General features: G+C 36.6%; 1 protein-coding gene across 1 annotated transcript in view; it reads left to right on the top strand.

The window, feature by feature from the left end:
• The window catches only part of MED17 (mediator complex subunit 17), a 36,588-nt gene extending 17,450 nt beyond the window's left edge, over positions 1–19,138 (top strand). Inside the window, exons 6-12 of the mRNA XM_069080635.1 lie at positions 2,848–3,000; positions 3,970–4,097; positions 4,967–5,151; positions 7,736–7,873; positions 12,154–12,271; positions 17,494–17,653; positions 18,636–19,138. Coding sequence (XP_068936736.1) covers positions 2,848–3,000; positions 3,970–4,097; positions 4,967–5,151; positions 7,736–7,873; positions 12,154–12,271; positions 17,494–17,653; positions 18,636–18,844 — 1,091 coding nt within the window. The 3' untranslated portion in view covers positions 18,845–19,138. The remainder of the gene's footprint in view (positions 1–2,847; positions 3,001–3,969; positions 4,098–4,966; positions 5,152–7,735; positions 7,874–12,153; positions 12,272–17,493; positions 17,654–18,635) is intronic.
• The last annotated feature ends 112 nt before the right edge of the window (positions 19,139–19,250 follow it).

Below are 19,250 nucleotides of genomic sequence, written 5' to 3'. Positions count from 1 at the left end.
TCTAGCCAAGGCCTTTGATATTGTCAGTCTTGAGGTCCTGTAAAACAACATGGTTAAATTTGATAGCCCAGAGAAATTCATCTGTATTATATACCAGTTTTTTGATGGAGGGCTTGCACAGGTTCTGGATAATACACATTGCTTTTGTGCTTTCCAAGTCACCAATGGAGTGAAACAGGGCTGTGTGCTTGCTCCCATACTTTGTAACATGATGTTTTCATTGATGTCAGATCCCTTCAACAAGGATGAAAATGGCATCAAGGTCAACTGCTGCACTGACAGTAAATTATTTAACTTAAAACAAGGTTACAAGCTAAGACTAAAGTGGAAGGAGAGTTGGTGCATGACTTTTTGTTTGCATATGATTGTGCACTTGATGTAGCCTCTGTGGCAGAGTTGCAACAGAGTATGGATCGATTCTTTGTTGCTTGTGCTAATTTTGGCCCAACGATGAATACCAAGGAAATAGAAGTTCTTTACCAGCCAACATTGCACCATCCATACATGGAAACATCAGTTAAAGCAGATGGAGAAATTTTGAATGCTATGGATAAGTTCACTTACCTTGACAGCATGCTTTTCTGACATGTACAACATAGATAATAAAATTGACACACTCATTGCCAGAGGTAAGGAAAACTCTGAAGAACAGTCTAGGAGAGAAGAGGTATTAGACTGTCTACCAGACTGAAGGTCTACAGAGTCACTGTGCTGACCTTGTTGTTGTATGCCTATGAAACTTGGACAATTTAGCACTCAGTGCCATGGCAGGAAACTGAATCACTTCCTTTTGAATTGTCTTAGGAAGATTCTGAAGATCACCTAACAGATTAAGATACAAGACACTGAGGTTTTTTTCTCAAGCTAAACTGCTAAGCTCTACGACAGAGAGTGCAACTCCAAAGGGCTGGCCATGTTGTTCTAATGCCAGATGTGTTTGCCTAGAAGACTACTTTATGGAGAATTTATACCAGGCAATTGCTCACATGGTGGTCAGAATTGATATAAGGATACTCCTGAAGTCTCTCAGAAGAACTTTGGAATCCATTGATACTTGGGAGACGTTGGCACAAGACCACCCAGCATAGTGTGCCCCCATCAAGCAAGGCATTGTGCTCTATGAGCAAAGCAGAATTGCAGTAGCCCAAAAGAAACGAGATGCACAAATTTAGAGACAGCTCTCTCCCAAATGGTCATATGGACTATTTGTTTCTTATCCACTGTGGTAAGAGCCTTCTGATCTCGTATTGGTCTGATCAGCCAGTCAGACTAACTGTACGTTGACCCCACCATAGTGATGTCATTTTGGTCTTTGAGCATGAAGGACAAAGAACAACAACTTTCTCTCACCCCACATTGTCAATTAACTGCTGTCTTGTTGATTCTATAGACAGCATCTCTTGTATCTCCTTTTCTCCACTCACATGACCATTGCGCTAGGTGAGAGCCTTCATCATCTTATAGTAGCTTCCTTATTGTTCTCTTGGCCTCCAGCATCTCCCCACTCTGATCTGTTTTCCACATAGCTTCCAAAATGATATTACAACACACATTGGACCATGTCATTTTCCTGTTCAAAAAGCTCCATTGGCTCCCTGTTGCCTCTAGGGTAAAATAAAAGCCCCTCTGTATGTTTAAAAGTCTAAGTAGGTTAATCCAGTATACTTTACTTGGCTTATTTTATGTTACCAGTACTGTCGCTATGGACTCTGCATTCCAGTCCAACTGACCTACTGCTGTTCCTTAATAGTGATTCCATCTCTTGACTCCATACTTTGGCACAGGCTATCCTGTGTAAGGAACTCACTCCTTACCTCTGCCCCTTAGAATTTCTAGCTTTATTGAAGACTTTGTTTAAGGACCACTTCTAACATGAGGCCTTTCCCAAAACTACATCACATTTACTTTGTATACATTTTATCTTCACTTTTATGCATGCATGTATGTTATTTCAGTGGAATATAAGGCCCTTGAGGTTAAGGACTTTTTGTCTGTGTTATCTCTAGCACTTAGTACAGTACTTGGCACATGGCTATTAAGTGCTTAATAAATGCTTATTGATTGATTTATTGGTATAGAATTCTCTCTACCAGTCAAGAGTCTCACTTTGATCACTATAAGTAGAAAGTCTAGCATTTATTTGTCCAGAAATTCTAATTTCCAGAAAATTCTAATCAAATACCTCAGAATAGGGGGCAGCTATGTGGCGCAGTGAATAGAGCACCAGCCCTGGAGTCAGGAGGACCTGAGTTCAAATGTGGCCTCAGACACTTGACACAATTACTAGCCATGTGACTTTGGGCAAGTCACTTAGCCCCAATTGCCCTCCAAAAAAACAAACACACACACACAAAAAAACCCCAAATACCTCAGAATACAAAGCTTGTGTTATAGCTGAAACTAAAGAACAGAGTTCTTGTCTAACAGAATGGGAAAACAAGTCAGTGAAATGTGGTGATACATCATAAAGAAGTGTTACAAATTACAGAGGTTCGAAACAAACTCTTAATTGAAAAACAAGGAATAATTTTATCTGCCCATGCAACTAAAAATATTAATAGCTGGTAACTTGTAGAAGCATATATTAGTATTGACATTTAGAACATTAATATTGATTAATAGCTAATGGCTTAAATTAGAGGCCTAGTTAATTTGGCTATAGTAGCCATTTAAATTCTTTAGTTACAAATTTGAGACTTTAAAATTCCACTTTTTTAGTTAAAAGAAGCTTTTAGTAATAAGTTCATATTTTTAATTATTTGAAATTCTGTAATGTGATAAACTAGTTAATGCACACCATGTTTAGGCAGTAAATATATTTATACATATATAGTTCCTATCTTTCAGGTTCTCCACATTGGCAGACAAAACTAGAAGCTGCACAAAATGTTCTCTTGTGTAAAGAAATCTTTGCACAATTGTCCCGGGAAGCTGTTCAGATTAAATCACAGATTCCTCATATTGTTGTGAAGAACCAGATTATTTCTCAACCTTTTCCAAGTAAGTTGCCAGCTGGTCCTTTTGTACTTATTTTTAGCACTTTGACTAAGAGTGCAATGTGTGCCTTTGTAGGGAATGGCAATTTGTGAGGTGGGAGTTTAAAAGCAGAGGTAGTGTGTATTTAAGGATGAGAACTGACCCCCTCATCCAGATTCAGCTTTATGACCTATGAGGACTTAGTGTTTATACAGGGTATCCTGCCAGCTTCATTCTACTTTTCTCAGCCTCATTTTTCTCATCTGTAAAATGTGGGTGATAATAACATCTACCTCACAAGTGTGTTGTAAAGGTCAAATGAGGTAAAACATGTAAAGCAGTTTACAAACCTTAAAGTGCCATATTAGAAAAGTGAGAGTAAGTTAGGTACTATGAGCTGTTGTTGTATTGTCTTGACTGTATTTGTGGAGAGAGTGTATGCTATTGAAAATTAATCACAAGCGTTTCTGTATCTTTAGAAGTAAAACATTCTATTCTTGTCCCGATGGGGACGGGCAAAAACATGACACTTAAGAAAAGTGAGGCCAAAGATAACTCATATTGTATGATTTCATTCAATTTCAAAAGATAGAAATAATGCTAAGCCAGATCTTAACTCTTTTATTTTAATGTTCATATAATGGGTTTAGGATTTAAAATTTATCATTATTACTATAGGAGTAGCTGGTTCTCATTCCTCTGGCTCAAGGTACACAAACCTATTGGATCAATGGTAATTGGAATCACTCGTATCTAATTATTGTATTTATAGCTTTTAAAATTATATTACTGGCCCATTTCAGTGTTCAAAATATTCATAATTGTGATGCCAGAGAGACCATTAAAAATAGATTGTGAATTCAGCATTCAACTTGTAAAAGTTATTTCTAATTGTAGTAATAAAATTTTCTGAAGGCAATCTACAATTTTTTTGGTGGTGGACTGGGTAGATCAAAAGATTCTGAATATATAATGCTACTTCTTTGTAAACAGGCTTGCAGTTATGTATTTCTTTGTGCCACTCCTCAAATGATAAGAAATCACAAAAATCTTCTGAAAAGCAAAGTACAGAGGATCATCTTTATGTTCTGGAACATAATTTGCATCAGCTGATTAGAGAGGTAAAGAATATATATATATATATATTTTTTTACTTGGGATAGAGTCAGTCACATGTAGTCAGAGATTAGTATGGACTTTACTCCTTTGTATCATAACTTTCATTATTTTGGCCAAATGATTTGGTTATTAGTTTAGATACAGTAAAGAGAGGCAGGCTGGAGACTCAAACTACTTGCCTATCAATTGTGCATTTCTCATTTTTCAAAGTTGTTAAAAGTCTCTCTCTCTCTCACTCTCTCTCTCTCTCTCTCTCTCTCTCTCTCTCTCTCTCTCTCTCTCTCTCTCTCTCTCTCTCTCTCTCTCTCTCTCTCTCTCTCTCTCTCTCTCTCTCTCTCTCTCTCTCTGTCTCTCTCTCTTCCTCCCTCCCTCCCTCTCCATCTCTCTCCCTCTCCCTCTCCTTCTCCACCTCCCTCTCCTTCTTCCCTCTCCCTTTTTTTAATTTCTCTGGCTAGAAATAAAGCAGAAAATAAAACAATTACATCTTGAGAGGATCACTTCTTTATGCAAGCCCACATTGTGTATGACTTTTTAACTGTTAACATATAGCTTGGTTCCAGTGTGAATTTCATCTATATGTTCAGTCAGAATGGTCAGTAGTGGAAAGAGTGCTTAATATGTAATCAGAAGGCTTGGGTTCAAGTTCTTGCTTTGCACTTTACTAGCTTTATGGTTGGATAAATCACTTAATATCTCTGAATTTCAGTTTCCTCATTTGTAAAAAACAGAATTGAGCATACTTGTACTACCTAATCCATAGATTTGTGTTTTTCATTGGCATTTATAACGTGTACATTGTCAGCTTTTAATCATTAGGTAAATTGGGTACACGTTAAATAAGTTAACATTTGAATTGACTTTATTGTTCCAGTTTCACAAGCAGACCTTGAGTTCTACAATGATGCCACATCCAGCTAGTGCACCTTTTGGCCACAAGAGAATGAGATTGTCGGGACCTCAGGCTTTTGATAAGAATGAAATCAACTCTTTACAATCCAGTGAAGGGCTCCTAGAGAAAATCATTAAACAAGCAAAGCATATTTTTCTCAGAAGCAGGTACTTTTTTCTTTTAAGTTTTGATCGTCTTGCTTTTCTGTGGGAGTGTGGTATATTTATAGTTTAGAGATAACTTATCAGCTCCCTGTATTTTCTTTGTCAGTTATTTCACATAATTTCACTTTTTGGTATATTTTATATCTCAAGGAGAGAGGAAGTAAGCTGCAGTGGACGGTTCACATTGATACACTGGACTCATCTAAGTTCTTGTTTTGCAAACCAGTTTTAAAACTAAGGCAATGCCCTCCATGGGAATTGCTTTTGTGGTCCATGCTCCACAATATTCTGCTTGTGACCATGACCGTGACCATGACCTTGAGGGACATGTGGGAAGACACAGTTGTCCTTCTCACTGTTAGCCCCAACAGATTTGAAATTTATCCATAGCCTCTGATCTTCCTCTCTTTTAGACATAAGTATGCTATGATTTTGCATAAGGGAAGTAATGTTTTCTGTTTTGCTTTCCTTTTGTTGTCCTTTTTGTTCAAAGTAGTACATTGCCCTAAGTTCTTGGACAAGAAGTTGGTCTGCCATGCTCAGAATGCCCTTCTTCCTTACAGAAATTTCAGAATCCCCAGCTCCCTTCAAGGTCCAGCTTAAATACTATGTTCTTGATCCCCCTGGTTGTTAGCTTTCTACTCTTCCCAGAGTTTACTTTGTTTGCGCTTTATGTTTACTTTGAGGAAAAAGATTTTTCCTTTTTTCTTACTGTGCTTTTCACATACTAGGGACTACTGAAAGCTTGTTGAATTGAATTGAAACTGATATCCTTTGTTCTGCAGCTGGCCTGGTAGCTAAATGAAGAGGGCACATTAGGGAAGGTCTTAGCATTTGTCATTTATGTACTTATTAATATGAAGGCAGTAAAGAAGAGCTTTGCAAGCCCCTGGTTGTACCTGAGTATTTTCTGTGGGAAATGAGTAGGCTAGGAGTAAGGATCCTTTGTGCCATTTAAATTCTCGGTTGTTATTACAGTCTTTGAAGGACATAGTGCTTTGGAAAGAGAGGGCTCGATTCCGATAGTTTTTGTGTAATCTTAAGGATATTGGAAGAAGCAAAATTTTCATATGTGAGAACAACATCAAGAACAGGAGTAAAGAATCCAAGACTAAAGCAGAAGTGTTGTAAGCAAATGAGCCCTATAACCTTTAACCTTGTTTCCAAACCCCTGTATCTGTACTGTCCTTAGGTCCCCTTATCTGCTCTTCCCTAGTACTTTCTGATTTCTACCGTTACTTGGGTTGAAAGTGCTAGTAGCTAGGATGAGGCAAATCATAAGCAGAGGTCTTTAAGTTTTTGATTTTACCATACCCAGTTGATTAATATTTTTAGATAACTTAGTGTTATGTGCTCATGGGTCCTTTTCTAGCCATGTTGGCTATCTTGAAATGTCAGATGGCATGGCTAAAATTGAATTAATTATCTCCCACTAAATCCACTTCTCTTCTTGATTCCCCAGGGTCTCAGTGGCACTATTTTTGTCCTGATCAATACTCATAACCTCTTCTTAGTTATCTTTAACTTCTCCCTTTCATTTCACTCATTGAATAAGTCAGCAGGACCTGTGGTTCTATTTTCATACTATCTCCTGGTCCATTACCTTCTAACTAGTCTGCCACCATACTGGTTCAAATCTTTACTATCTTCTGCCTCCTTTATTGTGGTAGCTTTCTAACAGGTCTCTATCTTCAATCTCTTTTGCTCCTCCAATCTAATTTGCATATTATTGCCAGATTAATATACCTAAAGCACTGCTCTGATGATGTCACTCAGATGATCAAAACTCTCCCATAGCCACTGTTACCTACCAAGTAAGCCTAGTTGTCCATAGTCTGGCATTCAGAGCCCTCCATCATTGAGTCCAAACCTACTTTCCCAGCTTTATCTTGCACTTATGTAGTACTCTGCTCTGGCAAGACTAGAAATCTATACTCTTCAGCTCTTTACCATCTCTCAGCTTTGCTCACATTGTTCCCTATATCTTGGATAGTCTCTTTTCACATCTCTGTCTACAAATAACCTATCTATTTTTCAAGACCCTTCTCAAATACAAATATTTTCACCATGAAGCTTTTCCTGATTCTACCAAACTGCAGGTGATCACTCCCTAATCTAAGTGCATAGTACTTTGTACTCCTTTTTTTGTATTTGTATTCTACTGTATATTCAATTTGTCTATGTTCATACCTTATCACCACTACTCAATTTTAAGTCCTTTGATGGCAAGGACCGATTTTATTTGTCTTTGTATTTTCCCAATGTCTAAACACACTGTTACTTCTGGTGGCAATTAGGTGTTTGTCAAATAAATGCCCAAACATGAAGCTTTTAAAATCTGTAGCTCTAACTTATTTTTAACAGATTGAATAGCAACAATGTTCCTCTAATCATTTAAGAAATACTTTTGGAATATGTGATGATTCTATTACAGTGAAGGAAAAATTCCTCAAAATTGAATCTTGCTTTGCTCTGAACATGTCTACGTTCTGATTGTTACTTGAAACACCAAAATAAAACCATTCTTGAGATGTGTTACATATTTGAGGTGATGATTTTTAAAATTTTAAAATCTTTTCTTTAAAAGAACTGCCCAGACTATTGACACCTTAGCAAGTCGTATTGAGGATCCTCAGATACAAGCTCATTGGTCAAACATAAATGATGTTTATGAATCCAGTGTGAAAGTTTTAATAACCTCTCAAGGCTATGAACAGATATGCAAGTAAGTATTTTATGATAATATTCTGCATTAATTTGTTAAATTGTTTTTACATGCTGATATGACTTGGTGAATGGGTACCATCATTTTAGTTTTTTATCTATTGGAAGGGTTTGACTTTAGGCAAATTAAATTAACACTTAGCATTTTTGCTTAAGTTATTATGTGATAAAGGTTAGAGTATTTACAAGGACTGAGAGCAAGATGGGCTGGTCCCATAAGCACATTTCTTCTCTTTAAAAAATTTTATTGATGCTTTTTAGGTGCTATTTTTTTTTTCCATTTTAGTCATTCTCCCTCTTTCCTGTGAACATTGAACCTTCCTATATAACAAAATAAAATGGTTAAACAAGACTAATCTTACACAGTGACCAGGCATAATTGCAAATACAGAATTCTACACCTGTAATCCCCAGCCATTCTACCAATAGGAAGGAAATGTGCTTTACCTTCTCCCCCCTAGAGTGGACCGATTGATCTTTGCATTTAATCTGTAATTAGCTGCGTATTAGTGCTGCTTTCATTTGTATTGTTAGAGTCATCGTGTTTATATTGTTACCTTCACTTTTTATCCATTTATACAAGTCTTCCCATGTTTCTTTGGATTCTTCATATTCATTATTTCTTATGATACAGTACAGTAGTGTTCCATTATATTTATATATCACAATTTGTTAAACTCTTCCCCAGTCAATAGGAACCCCTTTTGTTTGCAGTTTTTTGCTGACAAGAAGTGCTACTATAGACTGTCTGTATGTCAATCTATCTATGACCTTTCTTTTGTTATGTAACCCTCTAAGGGTATATAACATATAGTGCAATTTTTTTTGATTAAAGAACATGAATAATTCAGTGACTTTTGACTTTTTTCATATAATTCCAAATTATTTTCCAAAACAGTTGTAGCAATTCACAAATTTCATCAGCATTATATTAATATACCTATGTTTCCACAGTCAAAACATGGTTCTTATGTTTTGATCATGAGAGAAAGAGGGAGAGAGAGAGAGGAGAGAGAAGCAGCATACTGGATTCAGAGCTGACCTTAGGGCTAGGAAGATTTAGGGTTCAAGTCCCCCCATTGACAGATCTTGACTTTGTGACCCTAGGCTAATCATTTTAACCTTTCCCCTCTCTCTACTCTTAACTCTCTGAACTCTGGCTTCAGACCTCATTATTTAATCGAAACTGCTTTTTCTAAAGTTATTATTGATCTCTTAATTGCCAAATCTAATAGCCTTTTTCAATTCTTATCCTTGACCTCTCTGCAGCCTTTGAAACTGTGGATCCACCTCTTCTAGATACTTTCTTTGTTCTAAGCTTCATGATGTCACTCTTGGTTAACCTACCTTTCTTTTCACTTCTCGGTTGCTGGCTCTTCAGATTGAGTGCACTAACCATGGGTGTTCCCCAGTGACCCTATCTTGGGCTCTATTCTCCTGTATTATTTTGTTTGGTGATCTCATCAACTCTCAGGTATTTAGCCATCTCAGTCTGAAGATTCTCAGATCTATTTTTCTAGACCTATCCTCTCTGCTGATCTCCAACCACACGTCTTCAGTTACCTGTTGCACATCTCAAACTAAATGTCCTATAGATATCTTAGAGTAAACATGTCCAAACTTCATCACACTTCCTCTCTTCCTAACTTGCCTATTATTACTAAGGACACCACCATTCTTTCAGTCATTCAGCATCATAACCTAAGTGTCATTCTTTTTTCCTCACTCTTACCCCTTGTATACATTCTGTTACTAAAGCTTGTCATTTGTATTGTTGTAACATCCCTGTATGTCTTTTTTTCTCCCCTGACACTGTGAGCATCTTGGTGCAGATCCTTAACACCACAAATTTGGACTATTGCAGTAGCCTTGTAGTTAACTATTGAAATTGCCTCCTGAGTGGAGAAGGAGCTGAATGGCATTAACTTGTTAGTTGGTCTCCCTGCCTCAAATTCACTTAAGTCCAGTTCATCCTTGACTATGCTGTCAAAATGACCTTCCTAAAGTCCAAGTCTGACGATGTCTCTGTCCCTCCCTCATTCAGTAAACCCTAGTGGCTCCCTGTTACCTTCAGGATCAAATATAAAATTCTCTCTTTGGCTTTTAAAGCCCTTTATAACTTGACCTCTTCCTTCCTTTCCAGTCTTCTTATACTTTACTCCATTCTGTAATGCAGTTGACACTAACCTCATTGCCAGACTCAAATATTTTCTTTTCTTTTTTAACTTTATTTTTTTCCCCAATTACATGTAAAAACAATTTTAACTTTCTTTTTTTAAATTTTGAGTTCCAAGTTCTCTCTCTCCTTTTTTTCCCCTCCCTACCCCATTGAAAAGGCAAGCAATTTTTTTCCCCTTAAGGACCAAGCATTAAATCCAAATCACTCTAGCTATCCTTGACTGTCCATCAGTAGATCTCAGGCCAAATGCCATTTGGTCATTGTTTGGGCCCTGATTGGAATAGAGTGAATATAAATAGAAATTGTTTCTGTTTTACCCAGAATCTCTGAGGGTTTTTCCCTCCCAGATTGAATTTTTTTTTGACTGGGTAAAAGAGGCCACTGTTTCTTACCTATCCTTAACCACTGAATGAGATGTTACCTCAATCAAACTGAGACCTGTTAAAAGACCTTAGCTTAAAAAGGCCAGAATCTCCCACTGTATCCAGGGCCATCTCAAATCATCTTGATCTATATCTTGCCACTGGACCCAGATGACTCCAGAGGAGAAAGTGAGGCTGGTAACTTTTCACAGCCCTCCCTCACTTAAATCCAATTCCACTGCATGTCATGGCATCACTTCCCTGATGTCATGGTCCTCTTCAAGAATAAAGGACAAACAGCAGTAGCAATTTGACATAGGTTATATATGTGTAGTCTTGCAAAACACATTTCCATGTAAGTCATGCTTTGAAAGAAAATACAGATTTTTTTAAAAAACAGAAGAAAAAGAAAAGTTACCTTGATTTAGTCTCCACCAGTTCTTTCTCTGGAGATGGACAGCACCTTTTATCAAAAGTCCTTCGGAATTGTCTTGGATTTTTATATTGCTAAGAATAGCTAAGTTATTCATAGTAGATCATTATATAGTATGGCTTTTACTGTGTACCATGTTCTCTTGATACTTCACTTTGCATCAGTTCATGCAAGTCTTTAGAGGTTTTCCTGAGAATATCCTCATCATTTCTTAAAAGCACAATAGTATTCGATCACAATCACATATAGCAACTTGCTTAAACATTTCCCAATTGATGGATAGTTCCTCAATATCCAATTCTTTGCCACCACTAAAAGAGGTGCTATATGGGGCGGCCAGGTGGCTCAGCGAATAAGAGCACCGGCTCCAGTGTTGGGATGACCTGGATCAAATCCCGGGCTCAGACACTCAGCACCACACCCAGAAATAACTGGCCGTGTAACCTTGAGCAAGTTACTTAACCCCGATTGCTTAAAAAAAAAATGAAAAAAAAAGAGGTGCTATAAATATTTAACCTCAGTTGCTTAGGGGCGGCCCATGGTGCAGTAAGAGCACTGGCCCCAGAGTCAGGATGACCTGGGATTGAATCCAGGCTCAGATACTTAGCACCACACCCAGAAATAACTGTCCGTGTAACCTTGAGCAAGTTACTTAACCCCAATTGCTTTAAAAAAAAAAAAAGAAAAAATGAAGTCAACTAACTGATAAATTGCTAGTCTTTTTAATTCACTTGATTTGGAGTATTTTGATATTTTAATTTCGTATAATCCTTTGCCTTTATTCCTCATCTCAATAATTTCCTCCAGATGTTATCTTATAAGCTTATAAGACTTACATGAACTTAAATTGCTCTCCTAATCTAAGACTAAAGGAATAAATGCCAACTATTGCAAACTTGGAATAAAACACCATTTATTTTTTATTTTTATGCATTTGTTGATTCAAATTGCGTAAGACTGGAGTTTTAGAACTTGGGATTTTGTGATTCATGTCTTACACTACAAATAGGGAACATCTAGAAATAGGTGATATACCATATCATGTTTGTTGGACATATTATATATATCTACAATTCCACATACACAGAGGAGGCCAAAATTCTATTCTATACAAATCAGTCCTAAGTTAATGAACTTATTCTGTTATATTAGTCATTTAAGAAATCCTGATTTTTAAATGCTGTAATAATTCAGATTTAATACAAGCAAAGCTTGTAAAGTTTTTCTTTGTGTGTTTTTCTTATTAAAAGATTTTGTATATTTTAGGTTGGAATGTTTCTTATTTGTGTGGTATCTCTCTTATAAAGGTCCATTCAGCTGCAGTTGAATATTGGAGTCGAACAGATTAGAGTTGTGCACAGAGATGGAAGAGTAATTACATTGTCCCATCAAGAACAAGAGTTACAGGATTTTCTTTTGTCTCAGGTACTGTCCAGTTAAGGTAGCTTTTCTTTTTTTTTTTTGGAAACTCAGACACCACCTACATTGTTGAATTTCCGTCCTCTTTTATACATTTCATAGATTAGTTGACTTATAACTATCAGTATTAGAATTTAAAATGCAGCAGATAGATTTGAATTACAAATAATAATTTGAATTTCAAATAATAATCAATATTTACTAAACATCTTTTGTTTGCTGAGCATTCTGCTAAGCACTTAGGGTTAAATTTTAGATAAGACACTATGCTTGCCATAATGAAACTTGTAGTCTAGAAAGAGAGATAATACAGATGGGGATAATAGACAGTATAACATAGTAAATGTATTTGGAGAACTACAGAGTCTTCTCAGAGGTGAGTGGATCTTCCTTAATCCTAAACTAGGGTAGTAGTAAGTAAGAGAGAAGAATAGAAGACAGAGATTTGGAAGATTTGGGACAAACATGATTTAATTCCTGATAGGCTATGAGAGTTTGAGGCAAATGGAAGAATTAGAAAGACCTGTAGACATGGGAAATGTGGTCAGTGGTGATACCACAGAGAGAAGTAGTGAAATCAGGAGGAGCAGGTTTGGTGAAAAGATGATGAGTTTAGTTTTCTATTTATCTGTTTAGATCGAGATAGATATAATTTGAGGTAATCTATAAGGACTTGTTCTGTAGGCAGTTAGAGATGATGGTTTGGAGCTTAAAAACCCTAGTTAGTTAGGGCTGAACATGTAGTTCATGTAGACATGAAGTCATCTATGTAAAGGTGGTAGTTAAATAAGTGAAGTGAATGAAGTTGCCCAGGGAGAAGAGAAGAGGGCAGAGGACAACTCTTAGAGAACAAACATTGGGAAGTCAAGATGCTGAGATATGAAGGATGGCTAGAGGGACAGGAAGAGAGCCTGGACAGTATGGAGTTTTTGAAACTAAAGGAAGAGAAAGTGAGAGTATTAAGAGTCTGAGGCCTCAAGGAAGATGAGGATTGAGAGAAGCATTCAATATGGTGGTTTGAAGGTCATTTGTAATCCCAGAAAGAGCAGTTTCAGGAAACAGGTGGGAGTATAAATTCATTTGCACAGAATTGAGGAGAGAACAGGAAATCAACTATTTCAGGAAATATGGTGGTGAATGAGGTGTACGGGGGGATTAGAATTATAGCTGGATGGATAAAATGGTCTGTGGAAGTTGCTTTTAGGACTGGGGACCTGTGCATTTTTATAGGCAAGGCAACGATTGCAAATGCATAAGAGGGAGGGCATGATTGTTAGATGACCTCATATTAAGGGTACAGGATCATAATTGGAAGGAATGGAGAACAGGAGGGGAGTGAGAGTGATAATACTGAGAAGGTTTGTGGAGTGGGAGAGAAAACTCACCTCTGAGAGCCTTGACTTTGGCAGTGAAGTACAAGGCCGGGTTATGTACTCTCAGAATGGTGGAAGGAGGTAAACTGGTGTTGAAAGGAAAGAAGAAAAAACAGATGTTGTGAGGCATGGAATACTAACTCATTAATAATGCTTCAAGATTTACAAAGTGCTTTCACACAGTTTGACAATCTCTATTGGATGGATGAGAAAACTGAAGTTTAGAAATGTTCTTTTTCCCCCCTTTTTTAAAATATATTTCTTTTTCCTTTTCAGCATTTACTTCCATAAGTTTTAAATTTTTCCACCTACCCCCTCTCCCCTTCCTTCCCAAGATGACCTGCAGTCTGATATAGGTTTTACATATACATTCCTATTAAACATATTTTCACATTAGTCATGTTGTATAGAAGAATTATAATGAATGGGAGAAACCATGAGAAAGACAAAACAAAACAAAACAAAAAAAAGAAAATAGTCTGCTTTGCTCTGCATTCAGACTCCATAGTTCTTTCTCTGAATGTGGATGGCCTTTTGGAGTCCTTTGGAATTGTTCCTTGCATTGCTGAGAAAGGCTAAGTCTATCAAAATCAGTCATGAAAGACTGTGGCTGTTACTATGTACAATGTCTCCTGGTTCTGCTCACTTCACTCAGCATCAGTTCATAAACATCAAATTTTTCTGAAGTCCGCTTGTTCATCATTCCTTATAACACAATAGTATTCCATTTCATTCATATACCACAACTTGTTCAGCCATTCCCCAATTGATGGGCATCCCCTCAATTTCCAGTTCTTGGGCCACCACAAAGAAAGCTGCTATAAATATTTTTGCACATGTGGGTCCTTTTCCCATTTTTATGATCTCTTTGGGATATACAATCCTAGAAGCAGTATTGCTGGGTCAAAGGATATACACGTTTTTATAGCTCTTTGGGCATAATTCCAAATTGCTCTCCACAATGGTTGGATCAGCTCACAGCTCCACCAACAAAGTGTTCCAACTTTCCCACATCTTCTCCAACATTTATCATTTTCCTGTTTTGTCATATTAGCCAATCTGATAGGATGTGGTACATCAAAGTTGTTCTGATTTGCATCTCTCTAATTATAGTGATTTAGAGTATTTTTTCATGTGACTATAGATAGCTTTAATTTCTTTCTCTGAAAACTGCCTGTTCATATCCTTTGGCCATTTATCAGTTGGGGAATGGCTTGTATTTTTGTAAATTTGACTCAGGTCTCTATATATTTTAGAAATGAGGCCTTTATCAGAGACACTAGTTATAAAAAATTCTTTCCCAGTTTTCTGCTTCCCTCCCAATCTTAGTTTCACTGGCTTTGTTTATACAAAAACTTTTCAATTTAATGTAATCAAAATTATTTGTTTTGTGTTTCATAATGTTCTCTATCTCTTGTTTGGTCATAAATTCCTCCATTCTTCATAAATCTGACAGATAAACTATTGCTTGCTCTCCTAATTTGTTTATACTATCAGCCTTTATATCTAAATCGTGTACCCACATAGACTTTGTTTTGGTATATGGTGTCAGAGATTGGTCTGTGCCCAGTAGAAATGTTCCTTTTGAGGAAAATCAAGAGACACTCAGTAGTGTTATACATCAAGGACATGTACGTATTTCAACTGAAAATTGGCTTCTTTTTTTAAAATTAACTTCTTAAATGTGGTAATAGAAAAGGTATAGTTTAACATGAGAATAGGTTTCCAGTAAAGCACCAAACAGTACATTTATTATTAAATTATTATTTTCTTTAATTTTCACCTTTCAAAATACATGTAGTTAGTTCTCCATGGAAAGGTTTAGAGAATTTGAACTGAAGATACTAAATCTCATTTTCTTGCAAAATTTATGTTTAAAGTGTAGTTAGGACACCAGGTTGGACAGGACCTAGTTCAATTGTTTCTTTGCAAACTTAAACTAATTCCATCCAGTTTACTCCTATGAATGGCAGTCTTAGAATTATAGAATCTTAGATCTGGAAACTCAAAGATAATCTAGTTTAACCTCTCCCTGAAAGCATGTATTCCATCTGTAAGATCTTTAATAGACAGTCATACAACTTGGGCTATGACCTTGATAGTGATAGACTACGTATGAAATACTATTATATAAACTAATTATTTCTGGAACCTCTCAACTTAAATTTAATCCTTTACTAAAAATTGCAGATGATACTTTTCAGCCAGTCATGTTTTTTTTAGATTTAATGACTTTCCTACTACACATTTATAACCTAATAATTGATCCAGGAGTTTGATAAACTGAGTTTTCTGTATAAGATATGGAATAGGTTCTGAGAATGGCAGAATTTATGACCAAACAAGAGATAGAGAACATTATGAAACACAAAACAAATAATTTTGATTACATTAAATTGGAAAGTTTTTTGTATAAACAAAGCCAATGCAACTAAGATTGGGAGGGAAGCAGAAAACTGGGAAAGAATTTTTATAACTAGTGTCTCTGATAAAGGCCTCATTTCAAAAATATATAGGCAAAATAATGATAATGGCAAAATACCTTTTATTTTTTCAAATTTCAGGAGGAGATTATTCATATAATAGGGATTATGAATCATTGACATACATTTGTGGAATGGTAGAGTAAGTAAGGAGATTCATTTCAGTCTTGACCTTCTGGGTGAAATACAAGGCTAGGTTATCTGTTATCAGTGTATTAGGGGATGGAAGTGGAGTAATTTTTAAAGACTTCATTTTAGGGTTGGAAAAAGGAAATAAAAGATTATTTAAGAGATGCATGAGATTTAAAGATGGTGTTGTTAAATATATGGAGCCCCAGAAAAAACAAAAGCTGGACTTTTTTCAACCCCTTGTTTATATATAACATCCAGACAGTCCAGTAAACATGCCTACAGGCATGGGGATACAGTTAACAAAAAAGACAGTCCATACCCTTAAGAAGCTCAAGATCTAATGGGTAGGGGAGTGAGGGAAGGGGAAATCAGGTGGTTCCTGGCTCAGGGGCATCTTATTCTGAGGAGTTGAAACCTAACAAAGCAGCAGGCACAGAGTAGAGTGAACAGAAGCCCAGTTTCTGCCGTCGATAATGGAAGGCATTGGGAGGAGTTTTGTATTCCACCCTCTGGTCCTCCAGTTAGAGAGGAGAGGAGGCTGAGGAAGTGGTGTCCTCAAGGCTTGAGTTAGCAGTGTGGTGCTGAGGTTAGATGCCCTGAGAGATGCATCTCATTCAGTGGAATTGACCAGGTTGAACAACAGTTGCAGAGTGGAGTGAAGGATGATATATAAATCATCATCATTTTTTTTTTAAAGCAATTGGGGTTAAGTAACTTGCTCAAAGTTACACAGCCAGTTATTTCTGGGTGTGGTGCTAAGTATCTGAGCCCAGATTTGATCCCCAGGTCATCCCGCCACTGGAGCCGGTGCTCTTACTCACTGAGCCACCTGGCCGCCCCTAAGCAATTGGGATTACGTAACTTGCTCAAGGTTACACGGCCAGGTGTTTCTGGGTGGGTAATAAGTGTCTGAGCCCGGATTTGATCCACAGGTCATCCCGACACAGGAGCCAGTGCTCTTACTCGCTGTGCTACCTGACTGCCCCTAAATCATCATTTTTTTGCTCATTGAATTTACCCACCTGTTCAGTGGTTATCACATGAAGGTGCTATATATTTGTTCTCATCGTTGTCCATTTTCAATTTTAGATACCAAGAAACAAGGGCCTTTTATGTTGGATTCCCAAGAGTAGCCTTTTGTATTAACTTGCTTTGTGTGGTGCCTAGCAAATAAGTGATTTTTCAAATCTAGAAGTAAAATAAACATTAACTCCAGTTACTACTCTCTTCTCCCCTATAGATGTCCCAGCATCAGGTGCATGCAGTTCAGCAACTAGCCAAGGTGATGGGATGGCAAGTCCTTAGTTTCAGCAATCATGCGGGACTTGGTCCAGTGGAGAGCATTGGCAATGCATCAGCCATAACTGTGGCATCACCAAGTGGGGACTATGCTATTTCAGGTAATCATTTAATTGTTTTAGGTAACTTTAGGTATAAGTCTTAACTTTGTTATGTTGCTGAGCATTTCTTAAATATTGCTATATTTCTCTAGGCACCTAGCATTTACATTGAAAATTATTATGGTTATTAGATCATAAGATTAATAATGTCTTTCAGAACAGCAATACAGTATTTCAGCCTACACTATATTTTAAAATCCCTCTTTTCTTTAGGAGGGATTATATTAAATGTAATTAGTATTATCTCTTCCCTTTTTTTAATGCTGAATATTTGACTTTAAAGTTTGTGTTGCTGGATAAGTGCGAAAGAATATTGGTTCCAATCCCATGACTAAAAAAGTAATAAATTGTTCACTTCTTAGGGCCATTTTAACTTCACAGTGATCGTTTTCAGTTTCTGCATTAGTGGTATGAGAGATTATAAAAATGTTGGTCATTGCTTGGGCTTTTCCCCACCAGCATCAGGATATGTGCCTATTAATGTTTTCCATTTAATTCTTTAGCAATACGAATTTTTAAGTGCTGTTTTATTCTCTGAACATAGAGTGAAACCAAGGTTTTTAGATGCTAAAAACTACTCTAAGAGCATACATTTAGTTACATAACTACAAATAACTTTACCTTATATAATAAAACCAGACCTCTTTAGCCATGCTTTTGCCTTTACAATTTTTAAGAAAGTGTATTCACTAACATTAATTCTTTCAATTAACTTATAATGATTTCTTTTACATTTTGTACTCTTAATTAATACTCTGGCTTTTTTCCCCACAGTAATTCTATATTTTTTAGATTGTTACTATAAACTTTTTTTAGTTGGAGGTTTGTTAAGAATATATAGAAAATCTTAACTTTTAATGGCTGGTTTATTTATTATTGTACACTTTATACAGTACTTAACACTACCCCCGCATACCATCATATGTATAATATAGAAAATGTTGCTGCTGCTGACACTTATACACATTGTTTGTGTCTGTAGTACGTAATGGCCCTGAGAGTGGCAGCAAGGTCATGGTACAGTTTCCTCGAAGTCAGTGCAAGGACCTCCCCAAAAGTGATGTGCTGCAGGATTGGAAATGGAACCATCTCCGTGGACCATTCAAAGAAGTTCAGTGGAATAAGATGGAAGGCCGAAACTTTGTGTATAAAATGGAGTTGCTTATGTCTGCACTCACCCCGTGTTCATAGTGTGGCTTTTTCTAGAATATTATTTTCTGCTTGGGTTATTTATAATTTTGACTACAAGCTAATGAAGGGAAGTCTCCACATGAAACATTGTTTTTAAAATAAAATAATTGGTGAGTTTTTCATAGCATTTTAAAGTTGAAAAGCACTTCATAAGTGTACTTTGAGATGCATAATGTGTTCATAAAGAGCTTGTGACATCAGTGGTGTTTTTTTAACACAATTTTTTTCTTAAGGATTATAAAGTGGTTTCTTTTTTAAAAAAATATAATTAAAAATACAACTTGTGACTTTGAATATGCTTCTTTTTTTTCTAAACTCATCTTAGTCTTTGCTTCCTATCAAATGCAGAGTTATAACACCTGCCTTAGAGCCCTCAAGTGTTTTCTTGGGTCTAGTGAAGCTCTTC

Source organism: Petaurus breviceps, unplaced genomic scaffold (genome assembly GCF_028583685.1).
Source record: "Petaurus breviceps papuanus isolate PSGF00001 unplaced genomic scaffold, PetGlider_PUasm1.0 91133, whole genome shotgun sequence".
NCBI lineage: Eukaryota > Metazoa > Chordata > Mammalia > Diprotodontia > Petauridae > Petaurus > Petaurus breviceps.
Note: the sequence above shows the minus strand (reverse complement) of the source record. Positions and strands in the feature narration are given on the sequence as shown.